The 15,618-nt window shown below is 63.4% G+C and overlaps 1 protein-coding gene and 1 long non-coding RNA gene across 9 annotated transcripts in view; one reads left to right on the top strand and one right to left on the bottom strand.

Annotated features, from left to right (window-relative positions):
- Positions 1-2,859: 2,859 nt before the first annotated feature.
- Positions 2,860-15,618, top strand: part of FRMD1 (FERM domain containing 1) — a 29,704-nt gene continuing 16,945 nt past the window's right edge. For 5 of the 8 annotated variants that reach the window (XM_027552061.1, XM_027552060.1, XM_027552059.1 and 2 more), the window contains exon 1: positions 13,982-14,764. In XM_027552061.1, coding sequence (XP_027407862.1) covers positions 14,726-14,764 — 39 coding nt within the window. In that variant the 5' untranslated portion in view covers positions 13,982-14,725. Of the gene's footprint in view, positions 3,085-13,980; positions 14,765-14,994; positions 15,262-15,618 lie in introns of those variants that run through there. The other 3 variants (XM_027552064.1, XM_027552062.1, XM_027552063.1) reach the window with 3 other exon arrangements.
- On the bottom strand, positions 14,447-15,616 carry LOC113898688. The gene is made up of 2 exons (XR_003512722.1): positions 15,221-15,616; positions 14,447-14,899 (listed from the first exon to the last, which is right to left on the bottom strand). It is a non-coding gene; the product is annotated as an uncharacterized LOC113898688 (long non-coding RNA).

Below are 15,618 nucleotides of genomic sequence, written 5' to 3'. Positions count from 1 at the left end.
ATGGTCTGCACTGTTGCATGTTGCTGTGTCAGGCAGAAAAAAGCAGAGAGACCAAATCTCACGGAGCCCTTACATGCCAGGCAATTTCTGAATGTTTTACAGATATTAACTCAATTAACCCTCAAACTCCTCCTTAAGTTCTATTATTACCCCCATTTTAGGCAAAGAGAGATTAAGTAGCCTCAGATCACATAGCATGAAAGTGAAAAAGACAGAGTTTGGACCCCAAAAGTCAGAATCTCTATGCTTAGCCATGGCATAATACCTTTTCTGCCAATTTTCACTTTGGCCAATTGCATGAGAGGTAAGGCTGTTTTGAAGGGGCTTCCCTGGTGGCTCAGTGGTAAAGAATCTGCCTGTCAGTGTAGGAGATGCAGGAGACGTGGGTTCGATCCCTGAGTTGGGAAGATCCCCTGGAGAAGACAATGGCAACCCACTGCAGTATTCTTGCCTAGAAAATTCCATGGACAGAGGAGCCTGGCGGGCTGCAGTCCATGGGGTCACAAAGAACTGAGTACGTGTGCGTGAACATACACACACACTGTTTTGAAAGATATTAAAGTTAAATAAATGTAAGGGAATAATTTATAATGATTTGCTAATCAATTTATTCAACAGGTTTCTGGCTGTGGAAAAGCCTGCTTCCTCTTTGCTGAGTGGTGCCACCTCCCAGAGTGTTGATCTGCTTTGGCCTCAGAGTCCTCCTCTGTAAAATGGGAAGGCTGGTCCTTGCCTTGCAGAATTAAGCACACTACTGAATACGCAGCAGAAAACCAGCATCGTGAAAAAACAGCTTGTCCTCAGCCAGCAGGCTCTCATGGTAGAGTTGGGGCTTGGTGGGGGAGTAGTTCAATTCAGTTCAGTCGCTCAGTCGTGTCCGACTCTTTGCGACCCCATGGACTGCAGCAAGCCAGGCCTCCCTGTCCATCACCAATTCCCGGAGCTTGCTCAAACTCATGTCCATTGAGTTGGTGATGCCATTCAACCATCTCATCCTCTGTTGTCCCCTTCTCCTCCAACCTTCAATCTTTCCCAGCATTAGGGTCTTTTAGAATGAGTCAGTTCTTCCCATCAGGTGGCCAAAGTATGGAAGTTTCAGCTTCAGCATCAGTCCTTCCAATGAATATTCAGGACTGATTTCCTTTAGCATGGACTGGTTGGATCCACTTGCAGTCCAAGGGACTCTCAAGAGTCTTCTCCAACATCACAGTTCAAAAGCATCAATTCTTTAGCGCTCAGCTTTCTTTATAATCCAACTCTCACCTCCATACATGACTATTGGAAAAACCACAGCTTTGACTAGATGGACTTTGTTGGCAAAGTAATGTCTCTGCTTTTTAATATGCTAAGTTGGTCATAGCTTTTCTTTCATGGAGCAAGCGTTTTTGAATTTCATGGCTGCAGTCACCATCAGCAGTGATTCTGGAGCCCCCCAAAATAAGTCTGTCACTGTTTCCATTGTTTCCCCATCTATTTGCCATGAAGTGATGGGACCAGATTGCATGATCTTAGTTTTCTGAATGCTGAGTTTTAAGCCAGATTTTTCACTCTCCTCTTTCACTTTCTTCAAGAGGCTCTGTAGTTCCTCTTAGCTTTCTGCCATAAGGGTGGTGTCATCTGCATATCTGAGGTTATTGATATTTCTCCCAGCAATCTTGATTCCAGCTTGTGCTTCATCCAGTCAGGCATTTCTCATGATGTACTCTGCATAGAAGTTAAATAAGCAAAGTGACAATGTACAGCCTTGACGTCCTCCTTTTCCTATTTGGAACCAGTCTGTTGTTTCATGTCCAGTTCTAACTGTTGCTTCTTGACCTGCACACAGATTTCTCAGGAGGCAGGTAAGGTGGTCTGGTATTCCCATCTCTTTCAGAATTTTCCAGTTTGTTGTGATCCACACAGTCAAAGGCTTTAGTGTAGTCCATGAAGCAAAAATAGATGTTTTTATTGCATTTTCTTACTGTGATTCAACGGACATTGGCAATTTGATCTCTGGTTCCTCTGCCTTTTCTAAATCCAGCTTGAACATCTGGAAGTTCTCCATTCACATACTGTTGAAGCCTAGACAAACAACAACAACAACAAAAATCACACTGCAAATGAATCTGTGACATACATAACCCAGATCTGAAGTGAGCACGGGCAGAGTCCCAGGGAAGCCGAAATCTTCACCCCAGTGGGCGGTCTTCCTGTGGCCCTGAGGCTGAACAAACAAACAGCCATGGGGTGCCAGCCACTCCTCCAGGTGTTCGAGTTTCAACAGCAAACAGAAATACCCGCTACCTGATGGAGCTTACACTCTAACCGGGGGACTCCGTCAAAATGAGAGTAAGTAACTGAAATACTAGAAGCCCACACGAGCTGTGTAGAGAAGCGAGGCTGGGACCTGGTGATGCTGGGCTTCGGGGTGCACACTCGCAGGGCCCTCACCTGCTTCTCTCCGGATCACGACCCCTCCCCTCCCCCGCCACCTTCCTGCGGGCCCCAGAGCGGTGCCCAGAGCACGGAGCCGCGCGCATCGCCGGGCGGTGGCACCCCGCCTCGAGCGTCCCCCCGAGGGAGCCAGGCTTCCCGGACCTCCTCCGCGCGCCTCCGCGGTCTCCGCTGCGCCTCCAGTACCAGCCGAGGTCAGGCGGGACCTTTCCACTGGGCCCCCCGGTGGGCCTGGGCCCGTGTGACCCCGGGAGAGGGGCACCAAAGACCTCCGACCCCGTGCAGCTGCAACCCTGGGAAAGGGCAACAAAGCGGACTGGGCAACCTCAGGAAGGTGGGCGGAGTGGGCCGGCGAGGGCGGGGCCTGCGGAGGAGAAGGCGGGCGGGGCCGGGGCGCCTGCCCCTCCCGAGCCCAGGCCCCTCCCCCAGGGTCGCCCCCAACCGCCGCTGTCCCCCGCGGGTTCCACCCTGACTTCAACCCAGCGGCGGCCAAGTTCACGCTGCCGCCAGGACCCGGACCTGGACTCCCGCCCTGACCCTCGGCCCCCCGAGCCGGACCCAGATCCGGACCCGGACCCGGACCCTGACCCCCACCCAGACCCCGACCCGGACCCGTGAGCCCTGCCTGGACCCGGACTCCCATTCCTGCAGGTGAGCGTGCCAGGGAGCGAGAGGCGCCCCTTCCTGCGCCCTGGCCTGGACCTGGCCGATGGCTGTCGTCTCCGCTGCGACTAGCTGGGTCCAGAGCCGAAGCCTCGGGACCGCCCCGGGGCCTGCTGTAGAGGCGGATTGGGCCGGCTCTGCTGTGGAGACGGGGTCGGGCCGGGCTTGCTGTAGGGGCCGGGTTGGTCTGGCTCTGCTGTATGGACCACGTCGGTCCGGCTCTGATGTAGAGGCGGCTAGGCGCCACCTGCCCTGTGGTCCTTCGGGAGGAGCCCCCGGCCCCCGCCCCGGCTCCCCGACCTCCACTCCCCTGTTGTCTCCTCTCAGCCCAGCCTCTGCTCCGTCCCCAGTACCCCGGCCCCCACCCTCCATCCAGGGGTGGCCTGAAATGCGGGTTTTCGGAGCCTGCTCCTGAGGGCTAGACTCTGAAAGGGCAGAGATCGTCCTGCAGAAGGGGCACCCAGGTTCTAGGCAGAGTTTCCTGTCTCTTGTTGCCCCCAGAAGCATGCAGAAGGAAACGCGGGGTGCGGGGTACCTGCAGGCCAGGAGGTCGGGTGGTCTTGGAGGTTGTGCATGGGGGCTGGGTGCGGGCAGTGAGCAAGACTACAGAATGGCTCAGGCAGCAAGTCGCCAAGCGGGGGGCTTCGGGGCTCCCCTGGCTGTCCAGAGCCCGTTTCTCCTTCAGGTCCCGGGAGGCGGCGGGGGGCTGGCAGGCTCTGTGGCCTGGGGGCTGAGGTGAGCGCAGGGGTACAGGAGGTGGTCTGGGGTCTGTGGGCCACAGTCCCTGCTTCCACCTGCCAGGTCTCCTTGAAAACAGAGAGGGCTTTTCTAGGACACTGTCAGCAGGGAGCTGGGCCCTGAAATGGTCCTGTACCCCCGTTTCTGTGGAACCTTGCCCCCCCCACCTCCATTAAAATGTGCCTGGAGACAAAGTGTACCCCACACCCACCCACCCAATCCTGGCGTGGGAGGGGCAGGCGGGAGGGGGAGGGGCGTGCCCAGCCTGTCCCCCCAGAGGTAGCCAGGTGGAGGGCACCCACATGAAGGCCCCACCCATGCTGGGGGCTTGGTCTCACCTGGGGGTGGGGGCTGGCTGTGGGGGCCAGCTGCTTGTTGACAAGAGGAGGCTCCCCGAGTCGCCCCCGCTTACCATGGCCGGGTCTGGCTCCTTCCTCCTGGACTTCCAAGGGTTTTCCCGCACCCAGGATCCTGGTGACACAGGACACAGAAGCCCCGGCTGCCCGCTGACCTGGGTGTGGTTAGGCAGAGCGGGGGCCTTGGGGTTGGCGTTCTGTTGCCCCCATTCCTGGCCCTGGGTTGGGCCGGGTGCCAGTGGGGCTGGGGGCAGTAGGTGCTGGCGGAGCCTTATGCGGTTCCTCCGAGAGCAGCTGTCATCCGTGCTCACCCTCCTGGACATCGGTCTGGCACCATTCCCTTCAGGGGATGAGAGAGGTGAGCCTAACCTTCAGGAGACCCTTGGCCCCCAAGACGGGCCCCTGGGACCTCACTGTGCTTTGCAGCAGGATGAGGCGGGTGGCAGCTTGCCGGCTGCTTCCAAGGGCAGGACCTGGTCACCTGCCACCTGACCCCAGCCCCAGGGTAGCCAGGACTGGTCTGCCCCACAAGGACTGCTGATGGCACCCTGCCCTCCTCCCAGAAGGGCCTTTCTTCTCGAAGCAGTAACTGCCTAGGAGCCTAAGTCCGCCAGACCTTTCTGTGCCATTCTGCTTTCAACAAGGGTGGGCTGAGCACCGGCCGTGCGGACAAGGGGCAGGCCTGTGTCCCCCAGGCTTCGGCCACCTGACCCCCAGGGGATGCTTGTGTGTCGTAGTGGGCGTGGCTGGGGCTGTCTGGCGGCCCGCCCCCCCGCCTCCCCCAGCAGAGGGCTGACCCTGTGCTCGGGCCTGGCAGACCTGCTCCTGTACTCCTGCCCCGTCTGTTTCAGGCCTCGGTATTTTCAGGAAGGTGGTTGGCTTGGAAAAGTACAAGAACTGGCCTCCCCAGAGTCGCTGGCTTCCTCCAAGTGTGGCGTGTCCTTGGCACGCCGACTGGGCACTTTGTACTTGACAGGACCTGTGACCGGTGTGCAACGTGGCTGGATTATGAGGGAGTGGTCGAGTCTCTGGTCTCACAGGCAGGACCTGGGGCTGGGACGTTCTCAGATGACACCTGTTGTCCCAGGGCCGGTGTCACTCAGGAGAGGGTCGAGGTCACCTGATCCTCCCCTCCCCCCATCCTTAGACCTGAGCAGCAGCCTGGGCCAGAGGGTGGGTGGCAGGTGGGGACATCTCTGACTCTGGGAGCCTCGCATTTCCCTGCACCCTTGGGTCCGGGCTCTCCCTTGTCCCTCCCCCTGGGCTCCGCCCCCTTCCCCCTGGGCTCAGTCCCCTCCCGTCCTTCCCCACTGGACTATGCACCCCCCCACGTCCCTCCCCCCTGGGCCCCGCCTCCTCCCCCTGGGCTCCGCCCCCCGTCCCTCTCCCTGGGCTCCGCCCTCTCCCCTGTCCCTCCCCTCTAGGCTCCGCCCCCTCCCCGTCCTTCCGCCCTGGGCTCCGCCCCCTTCCCTCCACCCTGGGCTCGGCCACCCCCCTCTCCGTTCCTCCCCCCTGGGCTCCGCCCCCTTCCCCCTGGGCTCGGCCCTCTCCCCGTCCCTCCCCCCGGGCTCCGCCCCCTCCACTGTCCCTCCCCTCTAGGCTCCGCCCCCTCCCCTCCCTCCGCCCTGGGCTCCGCCCCTTCCCCTGTCCTGCACCCGGGGCCAAGGCACCGCTGCCCTGCGGTCCACGCCCTCCTGGTCTCCTGCTGGGAGGCCCTGGGCGGCCCGGGGCAGGGGGGGAGGGGGGTTGTTCGGTGAATCAGCTCAGTGAGCAAGCGGGAGGGCGACCGTGGCCGTCACAACACAGACGCGTGGACGACCGGGAGGAGAGCCGGGTGCCCAGCGCCTGGTCCAGCGCTGCAGGGACCGCAACCCTGTGGTCGCTGCACGACCCGGAAGCGGCCGGTGGTCCTGCTCACTGCCCTGCCATGGAGCACCCCAGCCCCCAGCTGCACCCGCCAAGAGCCCTTAGATGGACACGCGGTGGCCACGACCACGTCCCCTCTGGACTGGCCTTGCGGGCGGTGGCATCACCAAGGGGGCTGTTCTTGGGGTTATTTCACTCAATAACGTAAGGAGGGGGAAGGAGCAGAGGTTTGCAGGGTGCCCATAGGCACTGGCCCCCCAGGCCCAGCTGTCGGGACACGGAGAGCAGGACCGAGACAGTAACTGACACCGCGAGGCACACACGGGAGGGAGGCCAAGCCTCTGCAAGGACGCGCGCCCCCAGGCCCGCCCCCACGGCGCCACACCCTGCCCCAGGGGACCCTGCCCCCGGCTGCTTCCTCCTTGTCCTCCGAGGCCTCCGCCAAGACCCACTGGAGGCAGCCCCCTCCAGACCCAGCCGCCAGGAACGGTCCGGGGCAGGTGAACAGCACAGTGGATGTTGCCAGTCGGTCCTTTCTTTGAGGGAATCTCCCGGGGTGCACGCCTTGTGCCAGGAATGGGGTGAGCGGACGCCGCTCTGGTGAAGGAAGCCATGGGTAGTTGGTGACAGTACAGCTTGTTTTCCGCCCCCCAGAGAGTGACATGGCCCCTTGGGCCTCACACGTGTCCACCAAGCAGCTGGGCCCAGGCCCACTGAAACAGTGGGGCACGGACCTGTGCAGGGAGTGTGGGGCGCTAGCCAGGAGACCCGCCCCTGGGACACGGGAGACACAGAGTCTGGGACACAATCGAGCCCCAGTGTCTGCGAGGCACAGGGTCGGGCCAGGGTGACCGGCTGGGAGAGGCCAGTGGACCGTGGGAAGGGCTGCTGCCGGAGGGAGCGTGTCCCAGGCCAAGGGGACGGTGCTGGGGGAGGTGCAGAGAGAGGTGGGGTCCCCGAGGTGGGGGTCTCGGTAGAATTCTGGATGAGGAGGGGCTGGGCAGGAGAGAGGGAAGGTGAGGTGATGGAGACACGGTCAGGGTTAGAGGCCCCGGGGGGGCAGGGGGCGTTAGGAGGGTTTGCCTGGAAGTGACTCCTCATCCGTTCTCAGACGTCCGGGGTGCGGTGAGAAGGGAGGGGTGTCGGGGAGCAGCCGCTCTGGTGACCTGAGTGGGGAGCTGGGGGCACAGGCCGGGGCTGCGGGAGCTGAGTCAGCGAGGGCTGTGTGGGGAGCGCGGGCTGGTGCAGGGAGAGAGCGGGAGGAAGCCTGCGAGGGAAGGAGGGAGGGGTCTGCTCCCTGGACCAGGCGGGCTCTGGACCCAGGAGGAAGGAGGGCAGGGCCCCCGCCCCGCGCTGTTCCCGGCATCACCAGGGAGCAAGGAGTGTCCCAGGTGCACACAGGAGGTGTGCAGCAGGTGGGCCGTAGGCAGGGTGCTCTGGAGAGAGAACCAACGGGAGAGACAGAGACAGACAGACAGACAGACGCACCTTGAGCTGGCCCACGTGACCGTGGGGCTGGCAGGTCTGGACCCCACGGGGCGGGCGGCCGGCGCTGCAGCCCAAGTCGGAGGCCGTCTGGGGAGGGGCGTCCTCTCCCTCCAGGGGCCTGGTCTTTCCCAGCCTTCACCTCCTAGGGGGCAGCCCACCCGCGCCGTGGAGGGTCATCGGCTTTAGCTAAGACCAGCTGATCGCGACATCTGAGAATCCCGTCACAGCAGCACCCCGCGCCGGGCATGTGGGCCTGCCGGGAGGACACACAGGGGCCACGCGGCCACGCGGCCAGGCGTGGTCCTGAGCCCTGTCGGCCCCTGCAGGGTTCTGGGCCCTGGGGTCGTGGGGCGGCCAGCTAACGTTTGTGACTGGGCCCTGATGAGGTTCCCGCTGCCCCAGCGGACGCCCACAGATCGGGAACAGTGATGAGGGGAGCGCGCTCTCCACCACTGACCACGCTTTGCTTGGTTGGTTTGCAGTCTCGGGAGTTTGCTGGGTGAGACTTGGGCCGGCTCAGTACACGGAGGGCTCGGAGAGTCCCGGACGGCAGGCTCACTTGATAAGCGGGGGACTCAGATGCCGCGCTCGCCGTGGGCAGCAGCAGGCGGGACCGGCCCGCAGCCCACGAGCTCAGGTCCACACAGAGGCCGTAAAGGGCTCCGTCGAGGTCACCTCCCGGCCGTCTCAGCCCTGCGGAGTTGCTGCAAGGCCACCTCCCTAACATGGTCCCCGGTGCGCGAACGGTGGGCAGAGGCTGCGTTCCGAAGACAGGGGCATGTACGGTCTGGGTCCAACCGGTGGTCAGCCAGCAGTCACGCCCTCCACCACGGGGGGCCCGCTGGAAGCCTCACACTCCCTGACAGCCCACACGCATGTGCGTGACCTGGATCATGGAATAAACGGTGTTCTTCCAAGGGCTATGACTGACAGGCTGGCCCAGCCCTGGAGGTCGCCAGGCAGGGCCAGGCTGGGACTCAAGGGAGGGGGCCCCTCCCATAACCTTGCAGGTCCTCGTGGTAGATGCAAAATAAATGGTAATGGAGACCCTTTGGGAGAGGGCATAGCAACCCACTCCAGGATTCCTGCCTGGAGAATCCCACGGACAGAGGAGCCTGGCGGGCTGCAGTCCACGGGGTCACAAAGAGCTGGACACGACTGAAGCTACAGCATGCGGCATGCAGGCCTTTGGGTCCCCCAGTGTAGGAAACCTCTGCTTCCCCAGGAGTCAGCCCGCTGTGGGGGTGAGGTTCCTGCTCCGTGGAGCTTGGGCCCTGAGCCCTCCCCTGCCTGGGGGCCTCTGTGTCCTGGGCTGACCCTCAGATTCGCTCTGGAACGAGCATGTCAGGATAGAAGCCCCGGTGTCCACCGTGTGGGCAGAGGGCTCAGGGGCAGCACACGCCCTCAGCACATCGGGGGCCCCCGTCCCCGGCAGCACCATCACTGATAGAGGAAGGCAGGAAGGAAGGACGTGTTACAGGGTCTATTTCAGGGCTTTGGAAGGCCTGGCAGGGTTCCTCCAGGAAGCCTGGGAACCTTGAAGGCAACAGCCACTCCCCTCCCCTCCCCATCCTGGGGACCCCCCCACCTTCCCCCAGGGATGCTGCCCCCCCAATCCCCCCTGGGGCTCCATACAGAATCAGGCCTGCCCCGTGGGGTCCAGGCACATCCTCCGGGCACACCGGCCAGTGGGGACAAGTCACCTAGCTCGCTGGAGGTCCCTGCCAGCAAGTGGGGGGCAACCTGATGTGTCGAGGGTCCCACGCGGAACGAGGGGCCCTGGGGTCACCGCACACGGCGCAGGGACGGCAGCCTCGTTTCACGCCACCCGCCCACAGAGGGGCCCGTCTGTGGGGTCCGCCCGCACCAGAACTCGGCTTCCCTGGGGCAGAAGCAGAAAGCGCGGGAAGAGCGTCCACCCGGGTGGCCGTTCCGAGAGGCTCCTCGCAAGGGCGGGTCCAGATGACTCCGTGGTCTCTGCTCCCAGTGCGTGCGGTCAACGAATGGAGGGTCTGCGAAGCGGCTCTGAGTCCGTGTGATTCGTGTCTCTCGTGTCCTGCTGTGACTTCGAGCAAGTGGAAACCGTGGGTCAGTCCAGGAAATCCGAGGCACCTTGTAAAAGTCGAGAAACCATAAACTCGGAAGGATCCTGGTCAGGGTCTACAGTGACGTACTCCTCGGGGCATAAGTGCAACGCCCAGCGCGTTGGTCCACCGCCTTTGACAGGGCTTCTCTTCAGCCGGAAGAAAGGGACACGGGAAACGACCAGACGGCCTTGACCTTGAGTCCTGGGGGCACACACGCAGAGGTTCAGGGGCAGAGAACAGACAGGGATGGCCCTCGGAGGGGCTCGAAGGCCAAGGACCCCGCTTCTCTTTGGTGGGAGGTGGGAGCCTTTCTCGGCTAGAGTCATTTCTGCAAGAACTCAGGGCTGAGGTGTTGAGGGTCCTGGGGTGGGGGGAGCTGAGAGATGAGGATCTGGGAGCCCCCCCGAAGTCCACACTGGAGGTGAGGGGGCTGTGGACCGGGAGGTGTGAGGGGAGCATGGCCTGAAGGTGAAGCCCTGAGCATTTGCTGCCCTCTGGACTTGGGGTGGGAGAAAGACCCCAGGCGAGCCCTGAGGCTGCTGTCCTGAGCCGAGGGCAGGAGGGACGGGGTGCCCAGGCCAGGGGGGAGGGGTGGCCGCAGGAGGGGCGGGGCACCCAGGTGGGGGGCGCGGGAGGGGCGGGGCGCCCAGGCCACCCCCAAGGCTGCTGTCCTGGGTGGAGGGCGGGGTGCCCAGGTGGAAGGGCTCGTCTTGTTTTCCAGCAATGGATGGCCCTGCGGGCTCCGCAAGAGGCCTCCTGAGAGAATGAAGGAAGGACCCGCCAGGCGTGGGGCGGCTCGTATCTCCTCCCCAGCAGGCACCACGTGTCCCGAGAATTTCCTTCTTCGCCGAGACCCTCGCACCGGTTTCAGGGCAGAATCCTGCTTTCAGATGAGCAGGCCCACTGTGGCCGGGTCTGCCCTTGGTTCTGCTCAGCCCACGCGGGACTCCCCCGGCCTCACAGGACCCGAGAGCAGGGGCCGCGCCTGCCGGGCACTGCTGAGAAGTGCCCTCCAGCGTGCAGAGGGCTCAGAACCAGCAAAAAATCATGCTACACCCGTCTGCTTTCAGTTCACCCTGCACAGAGTAAACGACACGCCCCTCCCCACCTCCCCCTCTGCCCCACACCCACCGGGTCACTTAGGCCAGGACCTGTGGGGCCTCGGGGACCCAGGGACCCCTCCCCACTCTCTCGCTGCCGGCGGCCAGTCTGGCTTTGAACCAGCGGCCAAGCGCCAGCTCCGTGCCCAGTGCAGCCTCTGAGACCAGACAAGGCCCCAGCGTGAGGCCCTGGCACCTGGCAGCCTTTTGCCAAAACCCAGGGCACTCTATGCTGAGGGCAGGGGGCCCCAGTGGGGGCAGGGGCTTACTCTGGAGAGCTGGGCGGCGCCTCAAGCTGGAGAGAGGTGCCCAGCCGGCAGACACAGGTGCCTCACGGCCGTCTGTTTAAATAACTCGCTACTCGAAGCTCTAAGCCTTTGCTAATCTTCGCTGACCTTCCCTGTAGCTCAGAGGGTAAAGAATCTGCTTTTAATGCAAGAGACCCGGTTTCCGTCCCTGGGTCGGGAAGATCCCTGGAGAAGGGAATGGCAACCCACTCCGGTATTCTTGCCTGGAGAATCCCATGGACAGGAGTCTGGCGGGCTACAGTCTGTGGGGTTGCAAAGAGTCGGACACGACTGAGCAATAACACTACTGCTAACCCTCGCTAAACGCGGGAGAAGGCACGTGCTTCCGCAGCGGAGGGTGTGCCAGACGCCCGCAGACCACGGGCCTGGCTGACCTGCCCCCAAAGCCCCTCGCCCCCGGCTCCGGCTCCGTGCGGTTGGGCAAACTGCCCTCTGCACACAGCTGGCCTTTTCTCTGGGTGGGGAGGGTGGGGTCATCGCGGCTCTAAATCCTAGGTTCACGGTCCTGGCCGGGTCAGCAGAGAGGAGGCTCCCAGAGGGAATTCTAAGAATCTGCTATCCCAGCTGAAGGGCAGCTGGAGCCCCGGGTGGGCCCGGCCACCGCTCGGTGACGACCGCTGACTCATGTCCTTTCGGCACCTCCCTGCTCCCGGGCTGCATTGCCCCGGGGGTCAATCCCAGGGGTCCTCCGCCATCCTCACGGGGCTGGTGAGGGTGATGGGGGCTGGTGACTGGAGTGGTCGCAGGCCTGAGCACACCCGGTGTGCCCCCTGCCGCCTTGGCCCCCGCACCCCCAGCTCCCCTTTCTCAGCCTTGGGGGTCGGGCTGACATGGGTGGGAAGTAACTGAGAGCCTCGGGGACCCTCTGCCCCCTGGCACCCCGCCCCCTGCGCCCCTTTCTCAGCCTCGGGGGTGGAGCTTGGGGTCTCCACCCTGTTTCCCCCGTCAGCACCCCCCTACCCCGGTCCCCGCCTGCTGTGCTCCTGCGAAACTGGGAGACGGGAAGTGGGGGTGGGTGTGCAAGTGCTGCTCAGGGGACAGCGGCCAGGACGTGGGAGGGGCCAGGACCGACAGGCCCCCAGGACCGCATTCTGGAAGCGGCACTGCCAGGCTGAGTGGTGGGGGGCTGGGCGGGGGGCCGTGGGGAGGGGGCAGCAGGGGGCAGTGATCACGCCCAGGGGCTCTATCCCAGACGTGGGCCCAGGCCCTTGGTGGGGTGAGCTCTACCCGACCTCAGGGGCCCCGCCTGTTAGGGCCCTGCCTCCTCAGCCAGGAGAGCTACGCTCTGACCCGGGCGCTGCCTCTCAGGTCACCTCTGCCCCCGCCGACCCTGTGCCCCTCTGTTTGCTCTGCCCTCGGTTCCAGGCCCCCGTTCCTGAGAGCTGTGTGGACTGGAAAAGGCACGTGCCCCCACCACGGGCCCTCGACCCAGCTCTGTCACCCAGCCCAGTCAGGGCGGGTCCAGGAGTGGGTCCACCTGGGCCCAGGTCCCTTCGCTCGCGGCTGCTCCCGGACAGGGCTGGTGGGACCCGGAGGAGCTGCGGGCCCGGGCGGGTTACTGGGGTGGCAGAGCATCGGGTGTCTTGGGCAGCAGCCCCTGGCATGTCGTGGGCAGCGGCCCCTGGTGTGTCGTGGGCAGCCGTCCCTGGCGTGTCCAGGGCCATCCCTGCTGCTGTGATGGACATGGCCCTCGCCCTAGCGTGTACACTGTCATGGGGTCTCTGGCTCTGTGGGTCCCCCGGGCCCATGCCTGTCACCGTGGTGTCCCTGGATCTCAGCCTGAGAGTTGCGCCCAGAGGTGCCCTGTGATGTGCCCTGCAAGGGTGGCGGGGTGAGCCCAAGGCTCGCCTCCACCTGCAGGGGTGGGGAGCGGCCCCCCAGTGAGTAGCGCTGATGCTGAGACGTGAGGAATTCCAGCGCGTTCCTCCCCGCAGGGCCCGCGGTGGCGCCTGGGCCGGAGGTCAGCAGAACAAGAGGCGGCTTGTGCGCCGAGCGAGTGGACGGCAGGTGCTCTGCCCTCACCCCCGCCGGGGCACTGGGTTCTCACTGAGGTCCGGAGGCATACGGGCGCGCGGGCAGCGGGGAGAGCGCCCTGTCCCTGCCCTTCCCTCCCTCCGGCCGGCTCTCCTCTTCTCCTCAGCTGCAAATGCAGACAGTCCTGGGCACCCTCGGGGCATCCCGCCCGTGTCTCATCACCAGGTCGGGGCTGCTGGGGGTCCTCAGTTCCCAGCAGGGATACATCGGGGAGGCCCCAGCACTCTGCACGCCCCGCATCCGATGGCAGTGAGACCCCTGTGCTTCCCATCAGGCTGAGTCTGCCGCTTGGAATTCAGAGCCGCCCTGGACATGCGGTGAGAGCTAGCGCACGTCCCTGAGTCCAGCGAGGTCTGCAGTGGGGGTCTCAGAGGCACTGGAGCAGGGGCCTCTCTGCCTCAGGCTCCCCACGGATACAGTCAGCAAGCCACATTGCCTCTGGCCAACTGCCCCTCCAGGAAAAGTGGGAATAAAAGTAGCAGCTTAAGAAGCAGCAGGGGCTGGACCCGGCTGCTCACTGGACACGGGGTGGGTCAGGCAGGTGACCCTCGGGGGGGCAAAGTGCACGTGGCTGGGCTGGGCTGGGGGGTGGGGGCGGGCGGGGCTGTCACGGCCACTCAGCCAGCAGCTCCTCCTCCGGACTCAGGTTCCTTGTCCATAAAGCAAGCCGTTGCGACCATCAGAACCGGCTCCCTGAGGGGCAGGTGAGGCGCTGGCCACAGGCGGCGCTGACTCGTCTCACACACACACTGTCACACTCGCAGACACAGGGCACGCACACACACGCTTCAGGCACGCTCACGCACGGCACACACACTGTCACACTCACAGGGCTTGCACACACACTCACACTCACAGGGCTTGCACACACAGTCACACTTGCGCTCACAGTGCACACACGCACGCTCTCAGGCACACATCAGGGCACACAGACGCTCACTCTGTCACACTCGCACACGCAGGGCACACACAGGCACACACGCCTGCTAGAAGCGGCTTTCCTGGCAGACGATGGCATTGTATTCTGTGCACCTGTGGAAGGACTTTTTGTGGTTTTCTACCATTTTATAGCGTATTTTAATGGCGTGATTGAGGTATGATTTACATGTTAAAAATACATTCAAATGAACAATGGAGTGCCGTGCCCCCGCGTCTGACCGCGGCCCGTCCCCGCCTGCGGCCGCCTCCAGCCAGGCAGCACCGACCTGCTCTCTGCCTCTGCTGTGGCCTCGTGCACGTGTCGCGGACTCGTGTAAATCGTGTTCTCCGGTTGGCGTGATTTTTTGACATCTGTCCACAAACCAGCCCTTTGCTCCTACTTACTGCTGAATGGTTTTCCTGAGTCGTTTTGTGAAACCTGTACTTCATGGGCCTGTGTTTTGGAAGCTTTATTTCTGAAACACTCTTGGCAAGCCCATCTCGTCGTAGAGGACACGGACCAGGATCCAGAACCCGGGGCAGAGCCCCTGTGCTGTGCTCGTTAGCTGCCCGGTGGGGGCTGCCGTCCGTTCCTGGCGCCTTCGCTGGAGGAAGCCCCGCTTCTGCGCCCCTGCCTGCACCCCCGCGGGTTCCCGTGCGTGTGTGTCCGGGTGCGTGGCTGCCGCCGCTCGGACACTCATGGAACGGGGCCATGCCCGTGTCTGTTCTTCCACATGGCAGGACCATCTGTGGCTCACAGGGCATCACGGGCGGTGAGTCGGGCACCCAGGCGAATGTGCAGGGTCGGGGGGCAGCGTCTGCTTTCCGGCTCTCCAGCCATCTGAGACATCCTTAAGTTGCAGGTTAAAGGGACACACATCTTGGAGGAGAGCAGGGCTGCATTGACCCTGGAGACAAAAGGCAGGGCAGCAGGCTGTTCAGATTCCCTTGACCCCCACAGTGGGCGGGGGCAGGGTGGGCAGCGAGGGGCAGACAGAGCCCAGGCCTTTGCATCTCCCCGCCCACGGCCCACGCCTTCCAAGCCCTGGGGGGCGGGACGTAAGGACAGAGGGAACCAAGTTCCCCAGAACGGCCAGCCACCCTCCGGGGCCTCCTGTCTGTGGCCTGGAAGCCTCTCCCAGCCCCACTCAGAGGGGCAGCTCAGGGCCCCCAGGCTCACCCGGGGTCAGACACTCAGCTTGCTGGCCGGCGGCGGGGGCAGAACCCACCTGTGGGCCCGCCCGTTCCCTGCGCTCCCAGCAGCTGAGAGGTCAGGAGCTCCACTCTTCAGGGCCTCCGGCCGGCATGGGACAGTGATCCCAGCCTGAAGGCCAGGGCGGTCTTCGGGGAGACCTTGTCTGGGGACTGGCCTGGCTACCTCTGGGTTCACCTCCCTCCAGGTGTGAGGGCAGGCGGGGAACCATGGAGACCTGGGGCACCTGCCCCCGGGATGCCCCTCCAGCTCCTCCAGGCTTCCCCGCGGTGGCCCTGGGTCTGCGGTCCACGTCGGGGGCCTTGCGGCCACGATGGGGCCATGCCCAGTCCTCGACCTGGAGGAGGAGGTGGTCCGCCGGGGAGAGGGGTCAGCGGGAGCAGGGTGGAGCTAGCCTCTGTGTTTATTTGCATT

The sequence above is a fragment of the Bos indicus x Bos taurus genome, chromosome 9 (assembly GCF_003369695.1).
Source record: "Bos indicus x Bos taurus breed Angus x Brahman F1 hybrid chromosome 9, Bos_hybrid_MaternalHap_v2.0, whole genome shotgun sequence".
NCBI lineage: Eukaryota > Metazoa > Chordata > Mammalia > Artiodactyla > Bovidae > Bos > Bos indicus x Bos taurus.
The sequence above is the reverse complement of the archived record's forward strand: the minus strand, read 5'-3'. Positions and strand labels throughout refer to the sequence as shown.